Source organism: Boleophthalmus pectinirostris, unplaced genomic scaffold (assembly GCF_026225935.1).
Source record: "Boleophthalmus pectinirostris isolate CB_2022bp ecotype Guang Dong unplaced genomic scaffold, ASM2622593v1 HiC_scaffold_4, whole genome shotgun sequence".
Taxonomy (NCBI): Eukaryota; Metazoa; Chordata; class Actinopteri; order Gobiiformes; family Gobiidae; genus Boleophthalmus; species Boleophthalmus pectinirostris.
In genome coordinates, this window is record NW_026571353.1 from 832,941 (window position 1) to 851,662 (window position 18,722).

At 45.3% G+C, this 18,722-nt stretch overlaps 1 protein-coding gene across 1 annotated transcript; it reads right to left on the reverse strand.

The window, feature by feature from the left end:
- Nucleotides 1–590: 590 nt before the first annotated feature.
- Nucleotides 591–18,652, reverse strand: LOC110172435 (3-hydroxy-3-methylglutaryl-coenzyme A reductase). Its single transcript, XM_020938298.2, has 20 exons — nt 18,479–18,652; nt 17,804–17,982; nt 15,600–15,711; nt 14,824–14,911; nt 14,523–14,607; nt 14,343–14,448; nt 13,715–13,821; nt 12,209–12,322; nt 10,945–11,102; nt 10,172–10,413; nt 9,248–9,465; nt 8,229–8,423; nt 7,888–8,046; nt 6,494–6,651; nt 6,278–6,383; nt 6,018–6,188; nt 5,608–5,748; nt 5,351–5,509; nt 4,714–4,868; nt 591–1,360 (listed from the first exon to the last, which is right to left on the reverse strand). The coding sequence occupies exons 2-20, from the start codon at nt 17,966–17,968 to the stop codon at nt 1,309–1,311; spliced, it is 2,691 nt and encodes an 896-aa protein (XP_020793957.2). The 5' UTR covers nt 17,969–17,982; nt 18,479–18,652; the 3' UTR covers nt 591–1,308.
- Nucleotides 18,653–18,722: the final 70 nt, after the last annotated feature.

Below are 18,722 nucleotides of genomic sequence, written 5' to 3' on the forward strand. Positions count from 1 at the left end.
GGAACCGGCTCTTCTTCTGAGGATGATTTCCGCTGGGCTTGGCTGCTCATGGCACTCTGCTGCCTCTAACGGTGAGCGGTGGACTTACAGGAGGGTCATGTTCATTCTGCACACGTCCCGTGATTCTGTCGCGCACGGCCTTTGACACATTTTGGAGCAGCTCTGGATATTCATGGTGATCGTTCCTGCAGAAGACATAGATCCTGTCACACTGCTAAACCAGCTGGATCGGTATAGGTCTCAAATAGTTCCAGTAGGAATATACTATTATATAATGAAGACAACATTTCTTTTAGGATTCAGACTTTAGTGTCAGTGTGCGTCCACTGTTGCACGTGACTGTTGCTTAGCGCTGAGCAATTTTAAACTAAAAGTTGTGCAGAAACAGTGCGCCCTGAACGTGCTGTGCACACTTTGGCCTTGGGGAATACGTCCTTAACTCATTCATCCCGGATCTCCTGTCATATCTCACGTCTCTAATTAGAGCACGAGATTTATTTACATGTATTTTATGGATTTTTTTTGTAAATGTATGGCATTTCAGTAAAAGGAGACTCCTTGCTCCAATCTACAACAAACTAGACACTTCATAAAATAGAAAAAAATACTTTTATTTAAGTCAAAATAATTTATAAAACATTTATCATTTCAAGCCCCGTACCTGCCTTAATTGAATATGATCATGAACCAGCATTTGTTGTTGGTGTTCCCACATTGGCCTGAAGGGGACAGTGTATGTTCTGTTTGACACAGACCATGTATCTATGCAAGTACAGAGCCCTGCTCAGAATGCTTTTATCTTTATTATTGTTATTATTATGATGATGATGATGTCTGTAGCATTATGTCGTCTGCAGTCGGCCAACTCTCTACGGGCTCTTATTGTAAACCATGTTACCTGTGGTTCAGACATTCAGCATGTGTGACACTACACACACATGCATGGACCGCTGACTTTGGATTAAAGACTTTAGCACAGTAACAATGTGTCAAAGATCCTGCACAAAAAGGTGCCTCCCTGATTTCCCTGTGTACCTCCTGTATTATTAAACTCAAGAGGAAATTCAAACTGTTTTGTTCACAATATAGTTCAAAATCATTTTATTGTCTGTCTTGCAGCTGGACGTCCTGTGGTGAGGAGGGGACTTGAGTGGTCCTCAGGATGCAATCAGCTGAACACAGTTCAGACAGGGTGTCCTCAGTGCACATGTGACAGGACAAAGGCTGTGTGCAGTCTCATGGTGTCTCGTCCATTTGTGGACACGTCCGCTCTGCTCAGTGGACACGGGACAGGCCTCGAACGTCCTCTCAAGAGCTGTTCTGGGTGCAGGTGCCGGGGGTCTGGAGGTTCACCTTAGATCTGCTCACAGACACACACAGGTCACACACAGGTCACACACAGGTCACACACAGGTCACACACAGGTCAGCACAGTCACACACAGACACACACAGGTCACACACAGACACACACAGACACACACAGGTCACACACAGACACACACAGACACACACAGGTCACACACAGGTCACACACAGGTCAGCACAGTCACACACAGACACACACAGGTCACACACAGGTCACACACAGACACACACAGGTCACACACACAGACACACAGACACACACAGGTCACACACAGGTCACACACAGGTCACACACAGGTCACACACAGTCACACACAGTCACACACAGGTCACACACACACAGGTCACACACAGGTCACACACACACAGACACACACAGACACACACAGGTCACACACACACACACAGGTCACACACACACAGGACACACACACACACAGGTCACACACAGACACACACAGGTCACACACAGACACACACAGGTCACACACAGGTCAGCACAGGTCAGCACAGTCACACACAGACACACACAGGTCACACACAGACACACACAGACACACACAGGTCACACACAGGTCACACACACACACACAGACACACACAGGTCACACACAGACACACACAGGTCACACACAGACACACACACACAGGTCACACACAGACACACAGGTCACACACAGGTCACACACAGACACACACACACACAGGTCACACACAGGTCACACACACACAGACACACACACAGGTCACACACACACACAGGTCACACACAGTCACACACACACACAGGTCACACACACACAGACACACACACACACAGGTCACACACAGACACACACACACACAGGTCACACACAGGTCACACACAGACACACACACACACAGGTCACACACACACACACAGGTCACACACAGACACACACAGGTCACACACACACACACAGACACACACACACACAGGTCACACACAGTCACACACACACACACACAGACACACACAGGTCACACACACAGACACACCACAGGTCACACACACAGCACACACACACAGGTCACACAGGTCACACACACACACACACACACACAGACACACACAGGTCACACACAGGTCACACACACACACACAGACACACACAGACACACACAGGTCACACAGGTCACACACAGGTCACACACAGACACACACAGACACACACAGGTCACACACACACACACAGGTCACACACAGACACACACAGGTCACACACACACACAGACACACACAGTCACACACACACACACAGGTCACACACAGACACACACAGGTCACACACAGACACACACAGGTCACACACAGGTCACACACAGACACACAGGTCACACACAGGTCACACACAGACACACACAGGTCACACACACACACACACACACACACACACACACACACAGACACACACACAGGTCACACACAGACACACACAGACACACAGGTCACACACAGACACACAGGTCACACACACAGGTCACACACAGACACACACAGACACACACAGGTCACACACACAGACACACACACAGACACACACACACAGGTCACACACACACACAGGTCACACACAGACACACACACACACACAGGTCACACACAGGTCACACACAGACACACACACAGACACACACAGGTCACACACAGACACACACAGGTCACACACAGGTCACACACAGACACACACAGACACACACAGGTCACACACAGTCACACACAGACACACACAGGTCACACACACAGACACACACACACAGGTCACACACACAGGACACACACACAGGTCACACACAGACACACACAGAAACACAGGTCACACACAGGTCAGCACACAGGTCACACACAGGTCACACACAGACACACACAGGTCACACACAGACACACACACACACAGGTACACACACACACAGGTCACACACAGACACACACACACAGACACACACAGGTCACACACACACAGCACACACACACACACACACACAGGTCACACACAGGTCACACACAGACACACACAGGTCACACACAGACACACACACAGGTCACACACAGGTCACACACAACAGGTCACACACAGGTCACACACAGACACACACAGACACACACACACACAGGTCACACACAGGTCACACACAGGTCACACACAGACACACACAGGTCACACACAGACACACACAGGTCACACACAGACACACACAGATACACACAGGTCACACACAGACACACATCAGTCGAACACAGGACACACAGACACACATAGGTCACAGATACACACAGGTCACACTCAGGTTACACACAGACACACACAGACACACACAGGTCACAGACACACACAGGTCACAGACACACAGGTCACAGACAGGTTACACACATACACACACAGGTCACACAGACACGTCACACACAGGTCACACAGACACACACAGGTCACAGACAGGTTACACACATACACACAGGTCACACACAGGTCACACACAGACACACACAAGTCACACACAGACACACACATGTCACACAGTCACACACAGACACACACATGTCACACAGACACACACAGCTCAGCACACTTACACAGTGACATACAGAAACACACAGATCACACAGACACACACAAGTAACACTTAGATTGCCTTTTTGACTAATAGTTTTGTTGTAATCACAAAACTGTTTATAAAATGTTCATAAGTAACTTTTACAATTTCTTATGTTTTATTATAACATAAACAATCCTGATTTTGATCATGTTTCTCATCAACAACACACCTGGAGATGTGTTTTGTTTCATTCACACATGTTTAACACACACACACACAGCTTGTAACAAAAATCTGTTCAGCCTACATGTCCCATCATGCACCAGGAGACTGTGAGCCAGTCCACTGTGAACATGTGAACATGTGACCTACACCTATGACTTTAAATCTGTTCTGTGATATCCATCTGGAGTTTGTCCTGATGAAGGACGAAGGAACAAAACGTGTTGGAGTGATTTTAACTTTATCTGCCACGGGGTATTTAAGGCTTTTAATTATTTTGTACTTTTGGAGTGCCTCATTTTTTTCTACTTTGTATACAAGGCGCTGCTTTTTTTTGTCTTCTGTTTTATCTGCTGCAATCTCTACTGCTGCCAGCAGAGGGCACAAGGGCAAAAGAAAATCATTTATTGATCACCAAATGAAATCTAGATGACACCAGTTTAAATGAAACATGACAATGACAGTGACATGACTCTGGCTGTTAGTTTGTGAATTATGCATAATGTTCTGAAATGTATTCATCTCTTTTGCCTCCTCCTGCTGTGGGTGAAATGGGGTACACACTGACCTGTTGTGCGTCATGTGACTCTTGACCAGATGCCCAGCCGCCAGAGCAGACATCAGAGACAGCTCTCCTGCCAGTACTGTGGCACACACCAGGCGGGCCAGCTGCCGGGCATTCTCCCCTGGACATTCAGGGCACGGGCCCTGCACACCCAGCATCTGTACACGCACGCACACATGCACAAACACACACGCACGTACACGCACACAAAAACACATATATGTTTACATGTGATGATGTATTCACTTTTCATTATTCATTTCAGCATTTCCAAACTGATACTTTGTTCACTTGGATAAAAAAACCTCTGTCCACATGCTGCCTCACTAATTCCCTAGCGGTGGGACAATGCTGGTTTCAGAGGCGTGGCCATAACACCACAACAAACCTACGTTTACACACACATGTGGAGAAAAGTGCAATATACCACTCTTAAGTCTCAACGTCCCATTGAGGGTCCAAAAGCCCATTCACAGTTCTGTGTCTGATATGAACCAGTGTGTGTTTATACCTGGTACATGTAGCCAGGGGACGAGTGTGGATTTCTGCACTCATACTATGATGAAGGGAAAAAGTCTGTGTGTGTTCGCGTGTGTGTGCGTGTGTGTGCGTGCGTGTGTGTGTGTGTGAGAGAGAGTACCTGCAGACATGCCTGCTGGGGTGGCAGGTTGGTGCCTCCGCCCACAGTGCCCAGTTCTATGGAGGGCATGGTGCAGCTGATGTACAGGTCGTCCCCTGAGGGCCCTGAGGCCTCCATTAGAGTGATGCAGTTACTGCTGCCCACAGACTGAGCAGGGTCCTGTGGAGGCAGTCATACATGTACACACATGTACACACATGTACACACATGTACACACATGTAGTGTGTGATGTAGTACTTAGTGAGTGGTGTCTGACCTGTCCACAGGCGATGTAGATAGCTGCGACCAGGTTGGCTGCGTGTGCGTTGAAGCCCCCGATGCTGCCGGCCATGGCTGAGCCCACCAGGTTTTTGTTGATGTTGACCTCCACCAAAGCCTGAGTACTGGTCTTCAGGACCTGAGGAGCACAGGCAGTGAGTCTATGCAGTACTCTGGCCTATACAGATATACAGGTATGCAAGTATACAAGTATACAGGTATAAAAGTATACAAGCATGCAACTAAACAGAGACGATAATCTGTCCACAGTATATTGTATATTGAGTATATTGTCTATAACAAGATCCATCATTTCAGATGGGCTGCAAACACACCATCTGAATAGTCAATCGAGACCAATGGGCACAGTACAAGTTGTGGTTATACTATGCGTGAGTGACGTCTGACCTCTCTGACCACGTGTGCTGGGATGGTGGCCTCACACACAGCAGACTTGCCCCGCCCCTCAATCCAGTTGACCGCAGCTGGCTTCTTATCAGTGCAGAAGTTTCCACTGAGTGCCACCACCTGAAGGTCAGGGAAGTGCTGCTGCAGGCAGCTGAGAGCCTGCTCCGTGCCCTGGGTTATACAGAGGTCAGATGGGGGTCAAACAAAGGTCAGACAGAGGTCAGACCGTGGTCATGTTATAGAGGAGGCATGTTTCTAACCTTTGAGATCATGTTCATGCCCATGGCGTCTCCAGTCTGTGAATGGAAGCGGATGTAGAGGTTCCTTCCGGCTAAGGCCACCAGCAGCTTCTGCAGCCGGGCAAACCTGCGGACAAGGACAGGTGAGAGGGTGGACAGGTGGGCACGTGGGACAGGTGAAAGGGTGGACAGGTAAGAAGGTGGACAGGAGAACAGGAGAGACTTTTAAACTCTTACCTACTGCTGCTGTCAAAGGCCTCCTTTACCACCTGAAAGCCGTCGGTTGACTCCAGCCAAGCTTTGACCTCTGCAGCCTGACAGGCTGAGGGCAGCCTGACCAGGGGTCCCCGAGTCATACTGTCCCCCAGAATACAGCTGCGGGCCCCACCAGACAACTAGAGTGGCCACAACAGACACACACTTGTTACAAGAAATCTGGCTAAACCTTCTCATGTGTCATTTTTATATAAAGGAGACACATTATACAAAGTCAGCTCTTAAGTGCTTTTAACCATAATTGTTTCCCTTCTCATTTACTCAGTGACTCATGCACATGTATTCCACTGCATTCTAGATGTCACTTACTTAATTTCCCTTACCCCTCATACATGCCCACTGCTCTACACTATAGTATGCTGACTCTATTCTCTGAGGATGCCATAGGAAGTGCAGCACAGTAATTTTGGCATAAAGCAGCGTGGTCCGGCAGAACGGCTCTTTGTGGAGAAGACGTTTACGGTTACACACTGTAAAGGGACTCATTTATTAAGATGTTTTAGTTCAATATCCATCCATCCATCCATTTTCTTCCGCTTATCCGGGGCCGGGTCGCGGGGGCAGCAGTCTAACCAGGGACTCCCAAACTTCCTTCACCCTAGACACGTCCTCCAGCTCCTCCGGGGGGACCCCGAGGCGTTCCCAGGCCAGCCGAGAGACAGTCCCTCCAGCGTGTCCTGGGTCTTCCCTGTCTGACTTACTGCCGGCAATGCGAACACAGCTCCTGCTCCGGTCATACAGGGACAGGACAGCCCTTAGCAAAGGGCCCCGGACCCCATACTCCCAGAGCACCCCCCACAGAACACCACGAGGGACACGGTCGAATGCCTTCTCCAAGTCCACAAAACACATGTGGACTGGTTGGGCAAACTCCCATGAACCCTCGAGCGCCCTATGGAGAGTGTAGAGCTGGTCCAGTGTTCCCTGGCTAGGACGAAAACCACATTGCTCCTCCTGGATCCGAGGTTCGACTATCGGCCGGATTCTCCTCTCCAGTACCCTGGCATAGACCTTACCGGGAAGGCTGTAGTTGGAACACACCCTCCGCTCCCCTTTCTTATACAGAGGGACCACCACCCCGGTTTGCCAGTCCAAGGGTACTGTCCCCGACCGCCACGTGACGTTGAAGAGGCGTGTCAGCCAAGACAGCCCTGCAACATCCAGAGACTTAAGGTACTCAGGACGGATCTCGTCCACCCCTGGAGCCTTGCCACCAAGGAGTTTGGTTTTAGTTCAATATTGTGATTGAAAATGTCCAAATGAAATAATTTTGCTCCCCTTCAGTCGTAGATAGAACTGTATAGCATACACAAGCATAATATGTCTTCTTTACAGTTCGAGAGAAGCATACTTACTGCGATGGCCCGGCAGCCTCGGTTGGTGCTGGCCACCAGGCAGCCCTCGGTGGTGGCCAGAGGGACCTGGTACTGCTTCCCGTCTAAATGCAGAGGCCCGGCCACGCCCACCGGCACAGGCATGTAGCCAATCACATTTTCACAGCAATTGCCCATCACCTGCAGAGGGAATGGTTAGTACACTGTGTAGGCAGTGTGTATGTACTGTGTGTGTGTTTACATACACAGTGTAGTGTGTACTATATCCCTGTTTGAACACATATGTTGGAGTAGTAATAGTGGGTGTAGGGCAGGGAGGACAGGGTGTAATGTACGTGTACAGTGTGTACTATATGCAGTACCTTGGAGTAGTCGTAGTGGGTGTAGGGCAGAGAGGACAGGGCAGTAGGAGAGGCCAGTTTGGAGGAGATCATCTGTCGGCGGATGGATACGCCTCTCTCGGGCCTCTCCAGGGCCGACTCCAGCTTGTAGGCAGGGATGTGTTTGGAGCTGACCAGGAGCATCACCTCTGCATCACTGAGGAAGCTCGGGCCAAGCTGCAACACAGAGGTCGAAGGTCTCAGCTCACTAAGCCAATCAGCTAAGCCCTAACAGGCTGCAGAGCCGGCTCTTTGTGTGTACACTTCATACAACAATATACTCTGCTACAAGAATAGATACAGAGCATTCAGCTGATGAAGAGTGAGGGACAGTGCAGTCAGATAATGAAGAGTCAGCTGCACGCAGGAAACAGCTCCTAGTCAGTGCAGTAGTCTGTGTGAATGAAAGTTAAAAGATGAGACGTTCTAGGCCAGAATCATCCTATGAATAGTTATTCAGTTAAAGGCCCAGCCAGGAGATCGACTCAATCAGTATTATGACCCCCTGTGACCCCAGCCCTTGGGACAACGGATGGAAATTAGCCTTAGGCTACAATCCGGTGTGTTTACATTCATGTTGTCATGTTTGTTCATTAACATGCTCTGTCCCAATCAAATAAATAAATAAATAAATGAAACTGATACCCAATCCAGCAAAATTTTTCAGTATCGGCAAGATATTTAATACCAGTATTATATCTCTCTCAGTATTGCGCTGCTGTTCAGAATGCTCTATGCTCAGCACATGATCGCGATGATCTCCACAGGTGGGCTATGGCTATGTAGGAGTGTGTGGCTGGTGTGTGTCTGGTGTGTGCAGTAGGAGAGGTGTTTAAGTGCATTATCAGGGTGAGGCACAGTGACTATGAGTCCATGTGCACGGTTGGCGTCACAGTGTAATTGGTTGAGCTTGGGTGGACAGTGCGCTGTAAGCTGCTTTAGGCGCCTCAGGCTGTGCTGTGTTTAGACTCATGTAGGCCATGTTCATTACATAACCTCACCTGAGGGTCACGGAGGATGGACACACACTCAGCCGTGCTGCGGGGCTCTGCTGTGGGCTGTGCCGCTGTCGCCTTCACCCCCTTCACCTCCTCCTCCTCACCCATGATGAAGATGGGCACAGAGGGAAGGGTGGGCTCGGGTATAGAGCGAGGGGTGGGCTCGGGCACAGAGCGAGGGATGGGCTCGGGCACAGCGGGCAGAGGGCGGATCACTTCATCTGTAAGAGAAGAACAAGTCAGTCATACAGCATGCACCAGCCTATAGATACTTCACTTTAACTGAACACAATCTGACGAGAAAGAACTGTAAATTGGAACGCCAACTGGTGAGCTGAGTTAAGGTGAGTTAAACAAGTCCCTCTCACATAGAGTTATAGTCACAAACTAGCCAGCATTAGCCAACAGTTTTTCAGTAAGTCATCTTTTTGTTGAAAGTCAAACTCCTAAACAGGACCATGAAGGCTCGTATTGACCACAGGCTCCTGAAAAGGTGTTGTTTAAATCCATAGTCCATTTAGTATTTTTTCCATTTTAATTTACTTTAGAGTCAGTGCTTGCTAATGTGTGAATTGTGTACCTGCTGATCATTCCACCATAGAGAAACATGTAGAACACCCCCAGCATGATGTCACATAGTATCAAGTATCAATAGACCCTCAGCCTAGTCCAGTACCAGGAGTTTAAACAATTGTACTAAAATTAAAGTACTATAACTTCCAACTATATTACTCAGTTAGGAGTACAAAGTAGCAGTCCAAATCATTTGAAGAGTGCACAAAACAATGAATGATTAAAGCTTACTTAAGCAAATGTAAGCAAATAGTACCCACCTCTGCCTATAACACCACCAGCGTGTGCATTTGACCCTGTTATACAGTCATTATTTCAAGTGAAAATGCCTTTCTAAGGTAAAACAAACCTTACCCTTGGTGACACTGGCGGTCTCCTGGGTTTGGAGCAGTGCTGTAGTGACCAGGCCGGCGATGGGCGGGACCTTTCGACAGCAGCTGTCTGTAGCTGTCCTGCGTGCTCCTGTGCTTGTGGACAGGGGGCTCTTGATGGACAGAGTCGACTCTGTCTCCACCGGCTCAAAGAAGATGTACTTAATGGCCAGCAGCAGAGCCAGGGCCAGGCAGATGACCTGCTCGATGTCCATGGTCACCATCCTGCAACACACAGAAAGGTCAGCAGACTCGCCCTCCAGCCTGGCACTGCAGCCAACTACCACATGCTTCAACAGTGTCCACATGAGGGTTAGGACATATCCAAAATGTATAAATATTTCATTTGTTGCTGGACATATATTTAAACTACAGTACAGTATGTCACAGCTGGAGGTGCCGCATTAATTGCATGATTCCATGGAAACGTTAAAAGCATACTACAGAACATTTTTCATGGAGACAGACACAGTTTATGCCATACTATGGTGTATTATAGCTAAAGGAACATTATTTCCATGGAAACAAGCAGGAGTAAGCCCTCCTCCAGATCAAATAAAGGTCACGTTTAAGTTTGTGGAGATGCAAGCCCACTTACAGTAAAAACATAAAAAAAAAAAAAAAAAAAAAAAAAAAGTACAATTCGGATGGACTACTGTGATGTTACCTGAAGACTTGATTTGTTTTATATGTTTGTTTTCTATGAAGGCATTTCTTGAGCTACTGTACCACGATGCTTCACACTGCAGGACCTACCTGGTGAGGTAGAAATGCCAGAGGGGCATCTCGGGCTCGATCCTGCGGGGGGAGAGATGGCTCAGCTCCATGGGCACACGGGGCAGTCCAGTGCTGTTCAGGGACTGAGGCTCAGCGATCCAGCGGCTGTGGGCGTGCACCATGACCAGGCCCAGAGACTGTAAACACCACCAAGCTCCATCACACACTCGTGCTGTCAACATACTACCATTTCAAACTCCATTTGATACTAAGGAGTAGACTCGATAATCTATACTAATTTTGATACCACAATGACACTAATAAATACTCTTTATTTAGACAATAGAATGTGCTTTTCAAAATTAAGTCATGGTGTTTTCTTTTCTATTCCCATGTGTCTTATATATGTGTCATCCTCAGTGGTCCAGGTAGGTTCCATAGTGTCCACGGGCGTGTACTAATCTATGTGCTCTTCTACTTGTTCTGATACAGCTCAAGATCATTCTAAAGCTGTTGAGTAGCGATGGAATGAGACACAATTTCAAGACAAGAAACGAGATTGGGACAAGATGAGATTTTATCATTTCGTAATATAAATAACATTCATGATTCAGTTTCCTATTTTGGCCATAGATTTTTTTATTTATTTGATTTAATATTTTTGTTTCTATTCTAGTACTGCTTTTAAAACTGTAAGAGTATTTGCATTTTGTATTTATTTATTAAATGGACAATGCATATTAAAATACAAGATCGATTAGTATCTGATTTTCAATATTTTTGACAATTCTATCACCCACACTAGAGGAGAGCTTCAGACACATACACTGTATAAAGAAGGGAACTAAGCCAGAGTAACGTCACCCACACCGTTCGGTTCCAGCCAAATGAAGCCAATCGGGGCTAGTTATAGCTGCTAATTGGGAGCAAAGTCCCATATTTGGCATTATGCGTGTATCATAGAAACCAAAGGGCCAATCAGGAACAAGGTTGTTGAAGTTACTCGCCCCTTCCTACCCACACCATTTAGCAGAGGACGGGGGCTTAAAAATGAGGCACTATAGCTGTCAATCAAAGACAATTTAAAGAATTTTAAGACCAAAATGACAAGCCTGACAGCAGTAGTTACAGAGAGACATTTTTCAATAGCAAGTGAACTGGAGTTGAATCGCGGCCATCCTCACTTCCTATTTGGAACATGGCGTCTAAGCAGGTTAGCTATGTCCACATATTCAGTCAATCTTCCGCCACCATCAGACACAGAAGAAGAGAGCGTCAGAGCAAATGTGAGAAGGTACATTACCATGATCTTGACCCGTTGAGTCACTGGGTTGGGCTTGTTGTCCTCTTCCTCTAGAGCTTTGGAGAAGTGGTGCAGCTGCCAGATTGGGTGGCCCTCCTGACTCTCCCGAGACAGCTGCGCAGCAAAAACACGGCATTTGCATCTACTCTTATTGCACTACAGAAAGGCTAGAGCATCTTTCATGTATGCATGAGGTGTGTGAGTGAGTGTTGGTGGAATGGTGGAGACTGGCAGGCTTGTTTCCATCAGCTGTGGCTACAATAGTATCACCACCAAGTGTATAAATAATGCTAATTTTAGGCTTCTGGAAAAGAGCTACATAAGACTAATGCATAATTATTAACTATACAACTGTAGCTCATCATTATTGTAATACATTGTCTTTGTCATAATTAAAGGTATTCTATTATGCAATATTGACTCCTGTGAGCTTTTAGCCATGTTATCCTCAAATCTGACCTGGAGTTGTGTTTTGTTTCATTCACACATTTTAGTAACCCTTTATTATTAGTCTGTCTACATCTCCAAAGCACAAAATACTCTGTTCTTTTCAAGTTTCAAGCTTGTTTTACCTTTTACCTTCAGATTGGTACGGAAGTCGAGAGGGATCACAACAAACGCAAACGCCACAACAAATACAAATGCGACAACACAACAAAAAGCCACAACACACCAAAAAAAGTCACAACGGAAATGACCGCGGGACTCTATTTTAATGCAAATGCCGCAACAAATACAAACACCACAACACAAATGCAAATACGGCAACACATTAAAAAGCCACAATGGAAGTGACCGCGAAACTCTATTTTCCAACGGACAGATCAAGCAGCAAGTGAAGAAGAAGAACTACAACGTAGTTGTAATTACTTTTACTCAAGTTTCCAACTTCTCTGTTCCTTTACTTTTCACGTTGTAGTTCTTCTTCTTCACTTGCCGCTTCATCGGTCCGGGTTAGGGAGTCCCGCAGTCCCTTCCGTTGTGGCTTTTTGATGTGTTGTGGCTTTTTAATGTGTTGCAGCATTTGCGTTTGTGTTGTGGCATTTGTATTTGTTGTGGCGTTTGCATTTGTTGTGACCCCTCTAGGCTTCCGTAGATTGGCAATTCCATCCATCCATTTTCGTCCGCTTATCCGGGGCCGGGTCGCAGGGGCAGCAGCCTAAATAGGGACTCCCAGACTTCCTTCACCCCAGACACGTCCTCCAGCTCCTCCGGGGGAACCCCGAGGCGTTCCCAGGCCAGCCAGATTGGCAATTCCAAAGTTGCAATTATCGAAATGATTCAAGTTAAGGAGTATGGAGTTTCAAAACACAAAGGAGCACTTTCTGTATTACAACATGACATCACAAGGTGCAACAGAGTGTTTTCTGTTTGGGAGAAAAACATAGCCTAAACATGCAGGATTTGTGTGTAAATGTGTAAATAAAACAAAACACAACTCCAGGTCTATTTGTGCTGAGGAAACATTATGACATAGGTCAGAAAATGGTGTAGTGTGACCCGTACCTCCAGCACCAGGGACACACAGGCAGGGAAGAAGGTCATGAACACAAAGTAGTTGGCCAGCACTGACATGCACCCAAAGCCACACATGATCTCCAGCTGACGTACTCCTTAGAGGGGCATAAAACATCAACATCAACACTCCATACTACCTTTTACAGTCACAACTCTGAGAGTTTTAGTACACTAAGTCACTATGGATGGGACGATTCACAATTTCCAAGAGACAAATTTTGGATTATGAGAATGAGACATTTCCTTTTTCATATAATTTTTAATAAACACATTTTAAAGTGTTGGCCTCCCAAGTTATGATTTATTTTATATTTTCTTGTTACTGTAACACTGCTTTTTGGAGTTTATTTTTACAGTTTCTAAAGAAGTATAACTCAGCAAAGTTAGCAGTTTAATCTCATGACATCTTGTGGCACGAGATCTTGTTCTTGATGCTACAGGCAGATGGCACATATTTTCGTCCAAGCAGCCGCATTGTTAATAAGAATCATGGAAAACCAACTATCTGACACTGTCATGGTGCTCACGATTCAAAATCAGATACAGTCCTTTAAGTGACACCTCATGATGTAAACTCTACAATAAACAAGAGTAGAAAAGTAGGCTACAGCCATACCTGACATAGTCCCAACTCCTATGACCAAGCACTCGACTAGGGCATCCAGGGTGAAGGTGGGCCCCAGCACAGCCATGCCACGGGCTATGTTGTCTCTCACCTCCTCCTGCAGAACACCGGGGTTAGCTGGCACTGGCAGGGTGAGCTGTGGGGCTGATGTTCCCACAAAGTTGGACCTACCTGAGAATTTGAGCTCAGAGCAAACTTGGCCAGTGCACATGCTTTGGACAGGTCGATGAGGAGCAGGAAGAAGGGCAAAGCCTCACTGTAAACACAAACACAATTCTGCTTAATGTGGTAAGTGCCCAGCCTGAGAATCAGAGGGAGGTAGTACTCAGTTTACTGAGTAAGAGTAACTTAAAGAGTAACTGTCGGGACGTAACATCCGATTCATAATTTGAAGTGAACTGAAGGAACTAAAGATTAAATAATTCTAAAAATCTAAACCCATATGACTGACAGCTCACATCAGTGAACTTACTTAAGGCCAGTCAGCTCCTTGTCCAGGAAGTGTATGACCACAGTGCTGAACACAAAGCTGGAGAAGATGGTGAAGAGTCCAGCGATGCCTACAGAGAAACACAGGTCCAGCAGGTCAGTCATAACTGGCCTAGTCCAGTTTAAACTGATTTATCTAAATGCATGTAAAACCAGGAACTATGATGAGGTGTCGTAAATCAAATCTCAAAGATCCCAATAACACCTGGAGAAGTCTGTAAGTACTCAGATACCTGCTGCATGTAACAGCATAGTCTGATTTACATTAGACACACCCTATGAAACAAGTTACAATTATCCAAAATTCCTCTGCCTGCTGTTGTGTTGTGACAGGATTGAAGATGATTTGAATTTGATTATTTAGTGCATGCAAGAGTTCTCTGTGCATAATCACTATATCCACTTATCATTTAATATATTTTGGGATTTACATATTTTTTGAGTGTGTGTGTATTTCTTTGTAATAGTGGTGAGATTTTTGCCATTTTATGTAATAATGTAAGATTTGAGGTGTAGAGGGCTGGATAAATAACTTCTATGACTAATTATTGGTTCATTCTGCAGTTTTTGTTGCAGCTCAGGCCTTTTAATGATACAGTCTATTTAAAAATGTGTTTACTGCAATATTCAACACATGTTGAAACAGACTGTAGCAACACATCATGCTTCAACAGTTATTGTGACAGGCCTACTGCACAGGTAAACATAGTGAATGTTGAGAAGGAGGAGCTGCTACAGTACTGACAAAGACACATTTACCCAGGATGTACTTGGATCCCAGCTGCCGCAGGTTCTGGAACTGGAAGTAAATGTAGATGATGGCAATGCAGCGTGTGATGGTCAGGATGATGATGTCACTGCTGAGGATTTGCTGTTAAAATGAAAACCTTGTTAAAGGGAATATATTTCACTATTTTCAGATCTACGTTATAATGATATTTCCTCATTACAAACATACCTGGAGTTGTGTTTTGTTTTATTCCATAGACCACAGGTGTCAAACATAAGGCCCGGGGGCCGGATCCGGCCCTCCAAGACCTTTAATATGGCCCTCGGCTGATTTTCTACTAAAATATTTTAATTATATTTTCTATTAAAATATTGGTAATTTTCTGCAGTGCTTAGCATAACAGCATCTCCAGCACTTCTGTGCGTGGCCCCCCCACCAGAGCAGCACACATGAAGACTTGCCTCTTTCCAAACGCTCTTAAAGGACGATCTTTTTGACTGTTGACCGTGACACCCTCATCAGCAAAATGTCAAAAATTAGAAAAGTGAACGCCGAGTGCAGGATTGTCTAAGAAAAATTGACTTATTCCTATTTGCATACAAGTTCAGGTTAGAACATTGTGTTGAAATTGCATTTTTCTTAAAGTTTCAGGTTGTTCATAATATTATAATATTTTGTAAAAGAAAGAGTTCATCAATTAAAAAAGATTTCTGTAATAGATTTGTGTTTCTCTGCACAAATATTTGAACTTATTGCTGTTTTTGGGGTATATATGCCATGAGTTTTCTGATCCGGCCCCTTTGGGATCAAAGCAGGTTAGTTTCGGCCCCCAGACCAAAATGAGTTTGACACCCCTGCCATAGACTGTATATATGAACTAGTCACCGCACTCCAAACAGGAAGTTCGCATGTGGCTCTTCTGCTCCTTCTGACCCTGGCTCCCATTGATTTACATTGGAAAACTGTCGCCCCTCCTTCTGTAACTGCTGTTGTGAGCCTTGTTATTTTGGTCTTAAAATGTTCACATTGACATGATCCTTTTGTCGCTCTTTTTAAAACCCTATTCCTAATATAGAGCCTGGCTCCAAATTGGCTCCTGTAACCCTGAGCAGCGCGAGCTTCATTTGAGTGGTGCTGAACGCTGTGGGTGACGTCACACTCGCTTTGTCTACTTCTTTATACCATCTATGTTTCATTCACACATGTTTACCAATGTGAAAAAACGCATAGCATACTCAGATAGCCAATGTCCAAAAAACTTTTTTTTTTTTTTTTTTAAATAAAAAAAGCCTTCGTCAGATCACGCTCACCTGGCTGGCATCCATTTTGTATACTCTGGTCCTAAACAGGAAAAAAATGATCTGACAAAGGTTTTTCGTCGAAATGTTATTTAAAAAAAAAAAAAAAAAATAAACTTTTGGACATTGGCCATCTGAGTGTGCTATGCATTCAGAATCATTTTGCCAATTTCAGCCCTGGATTTGAAGTTAGAAGCCTCATTCAAACTGCTTCACTCCTCAGTGCACCAGCAGATATTAGAGACTTTCTACTGACCATCTCAACTGCACAAAAGGGTAAAACATAAATATTAAAAAATAACAGCAACCACTTGACATTATTCTAGAGTACTGAAGACTAAAACAGTTTGATTGAGGCGAAATTAACTGTTATTGTAACCTAAAACTACCACTAAATGACATCACAAGGTGAAACTGAGCATTTTGAGTTTTGGGGATGCAGATAGCATAATAATGCAGGATAACTCAAACATGTGTTAATGAAACAAAACACAACTCCGGGTAAGTTTTTGAGGAGGAAACAACATTCTAACATGAGTCATTGCATAATACAGGACCTTTAAATTATGAATGAAATAGTAAATGATATGATGAAATGAGCAGCTTTGGATCATTTTCATTTGACTCAGGAGACATTTTCCCACTGACTGACATGAGTGAGCTGATGTTCAAAATTACTGTTATTTTAAGAAACCCTTTTCATTCTAATACCACAGACCCCGTCATATGTACAGGGACAGGGGGCAAATTACTCAAGTAAATGTAATCACTTAATCAACACATGTAAAAGGATTGAAATATCTGTGTGTATAAGGGTACAATGTTTTTCACACAGATTTTGAGAACTTTTTAAGAGTTAAATGTAATGATATTAATGAAGTATTTAGCAGATTTTTGGTCAACAGTAGTCTGATTTTACTTCGCAGCGCACCCACCTCGTCGGTTTTGGGGCAGTCAAAGTTCCAGCCGCAGATCTGGTCATTGCCGGTGAACATGTTCATGGACATCATGCAGATGGTGAGGGTGACGGTGCCCACGATCACCTCCCAGGGGTGAGAGGCCACCAGCAGGCCGTGGGCGTGGAACAGACGGGTCAGCATGCTTCAGACAGGTCCTGGAGAGATCCACAACTGCTCAAAACCACAACAAAAACCTGCCCACTCTAACTGTCATTTTGTAATTATCGCTCTTCCAATCCAATTTAACTAAGTCCTTTCTCTATGGTCTATAAGCATGGGTAACACTTTAAGTTTACATTCTTTGCATAGGCGGCTAACTGAGCATGACGCCATGTTGGTGTATTTTGTGGGTCTAAACCTTTAGAAACATAAACTTATCGAAATATCAGTTATCTGCAGTTAACAAATCAGAGGGTGAAATTTTACAAAATAAATAGACTATAAATTAATTCTAATTGTTGAGATTTTTTGGGAGTTTTTATTAGACAGCATGACAGAAAAAATTACTATCACATCTGATTAGTTTGGAGAGTTAGTTTGAAGAGTTTGGTCAAACTCTTGCAGCTTGCAAAGTGTAAACTTCATTAATGAACTTGAGATTGAACAATTAAATGATTATATTCAAAAAACATTCATTTAAAGGAAACTCACCTTTAGTTGCAGCAGAAGAAGCACTCGGAGAGGAGCTGGAGCCGGAACAGCCGCACTCTGAGTGGAGGAGGAGCGGAGCTGGGGCCGATACTGAGGCGCTCTGAGCGGCTTGAGCAGGAGCTCAGGCCCCACATAGAACCATGGCACACTCCACCATCATCCGACTCCTCAGCCAATCAGAGCTGCAGACTGCTCCACGAGAGCTTTCACTCCGCCCCGTTTCCGTGGCGACAGCGCAAGGGGG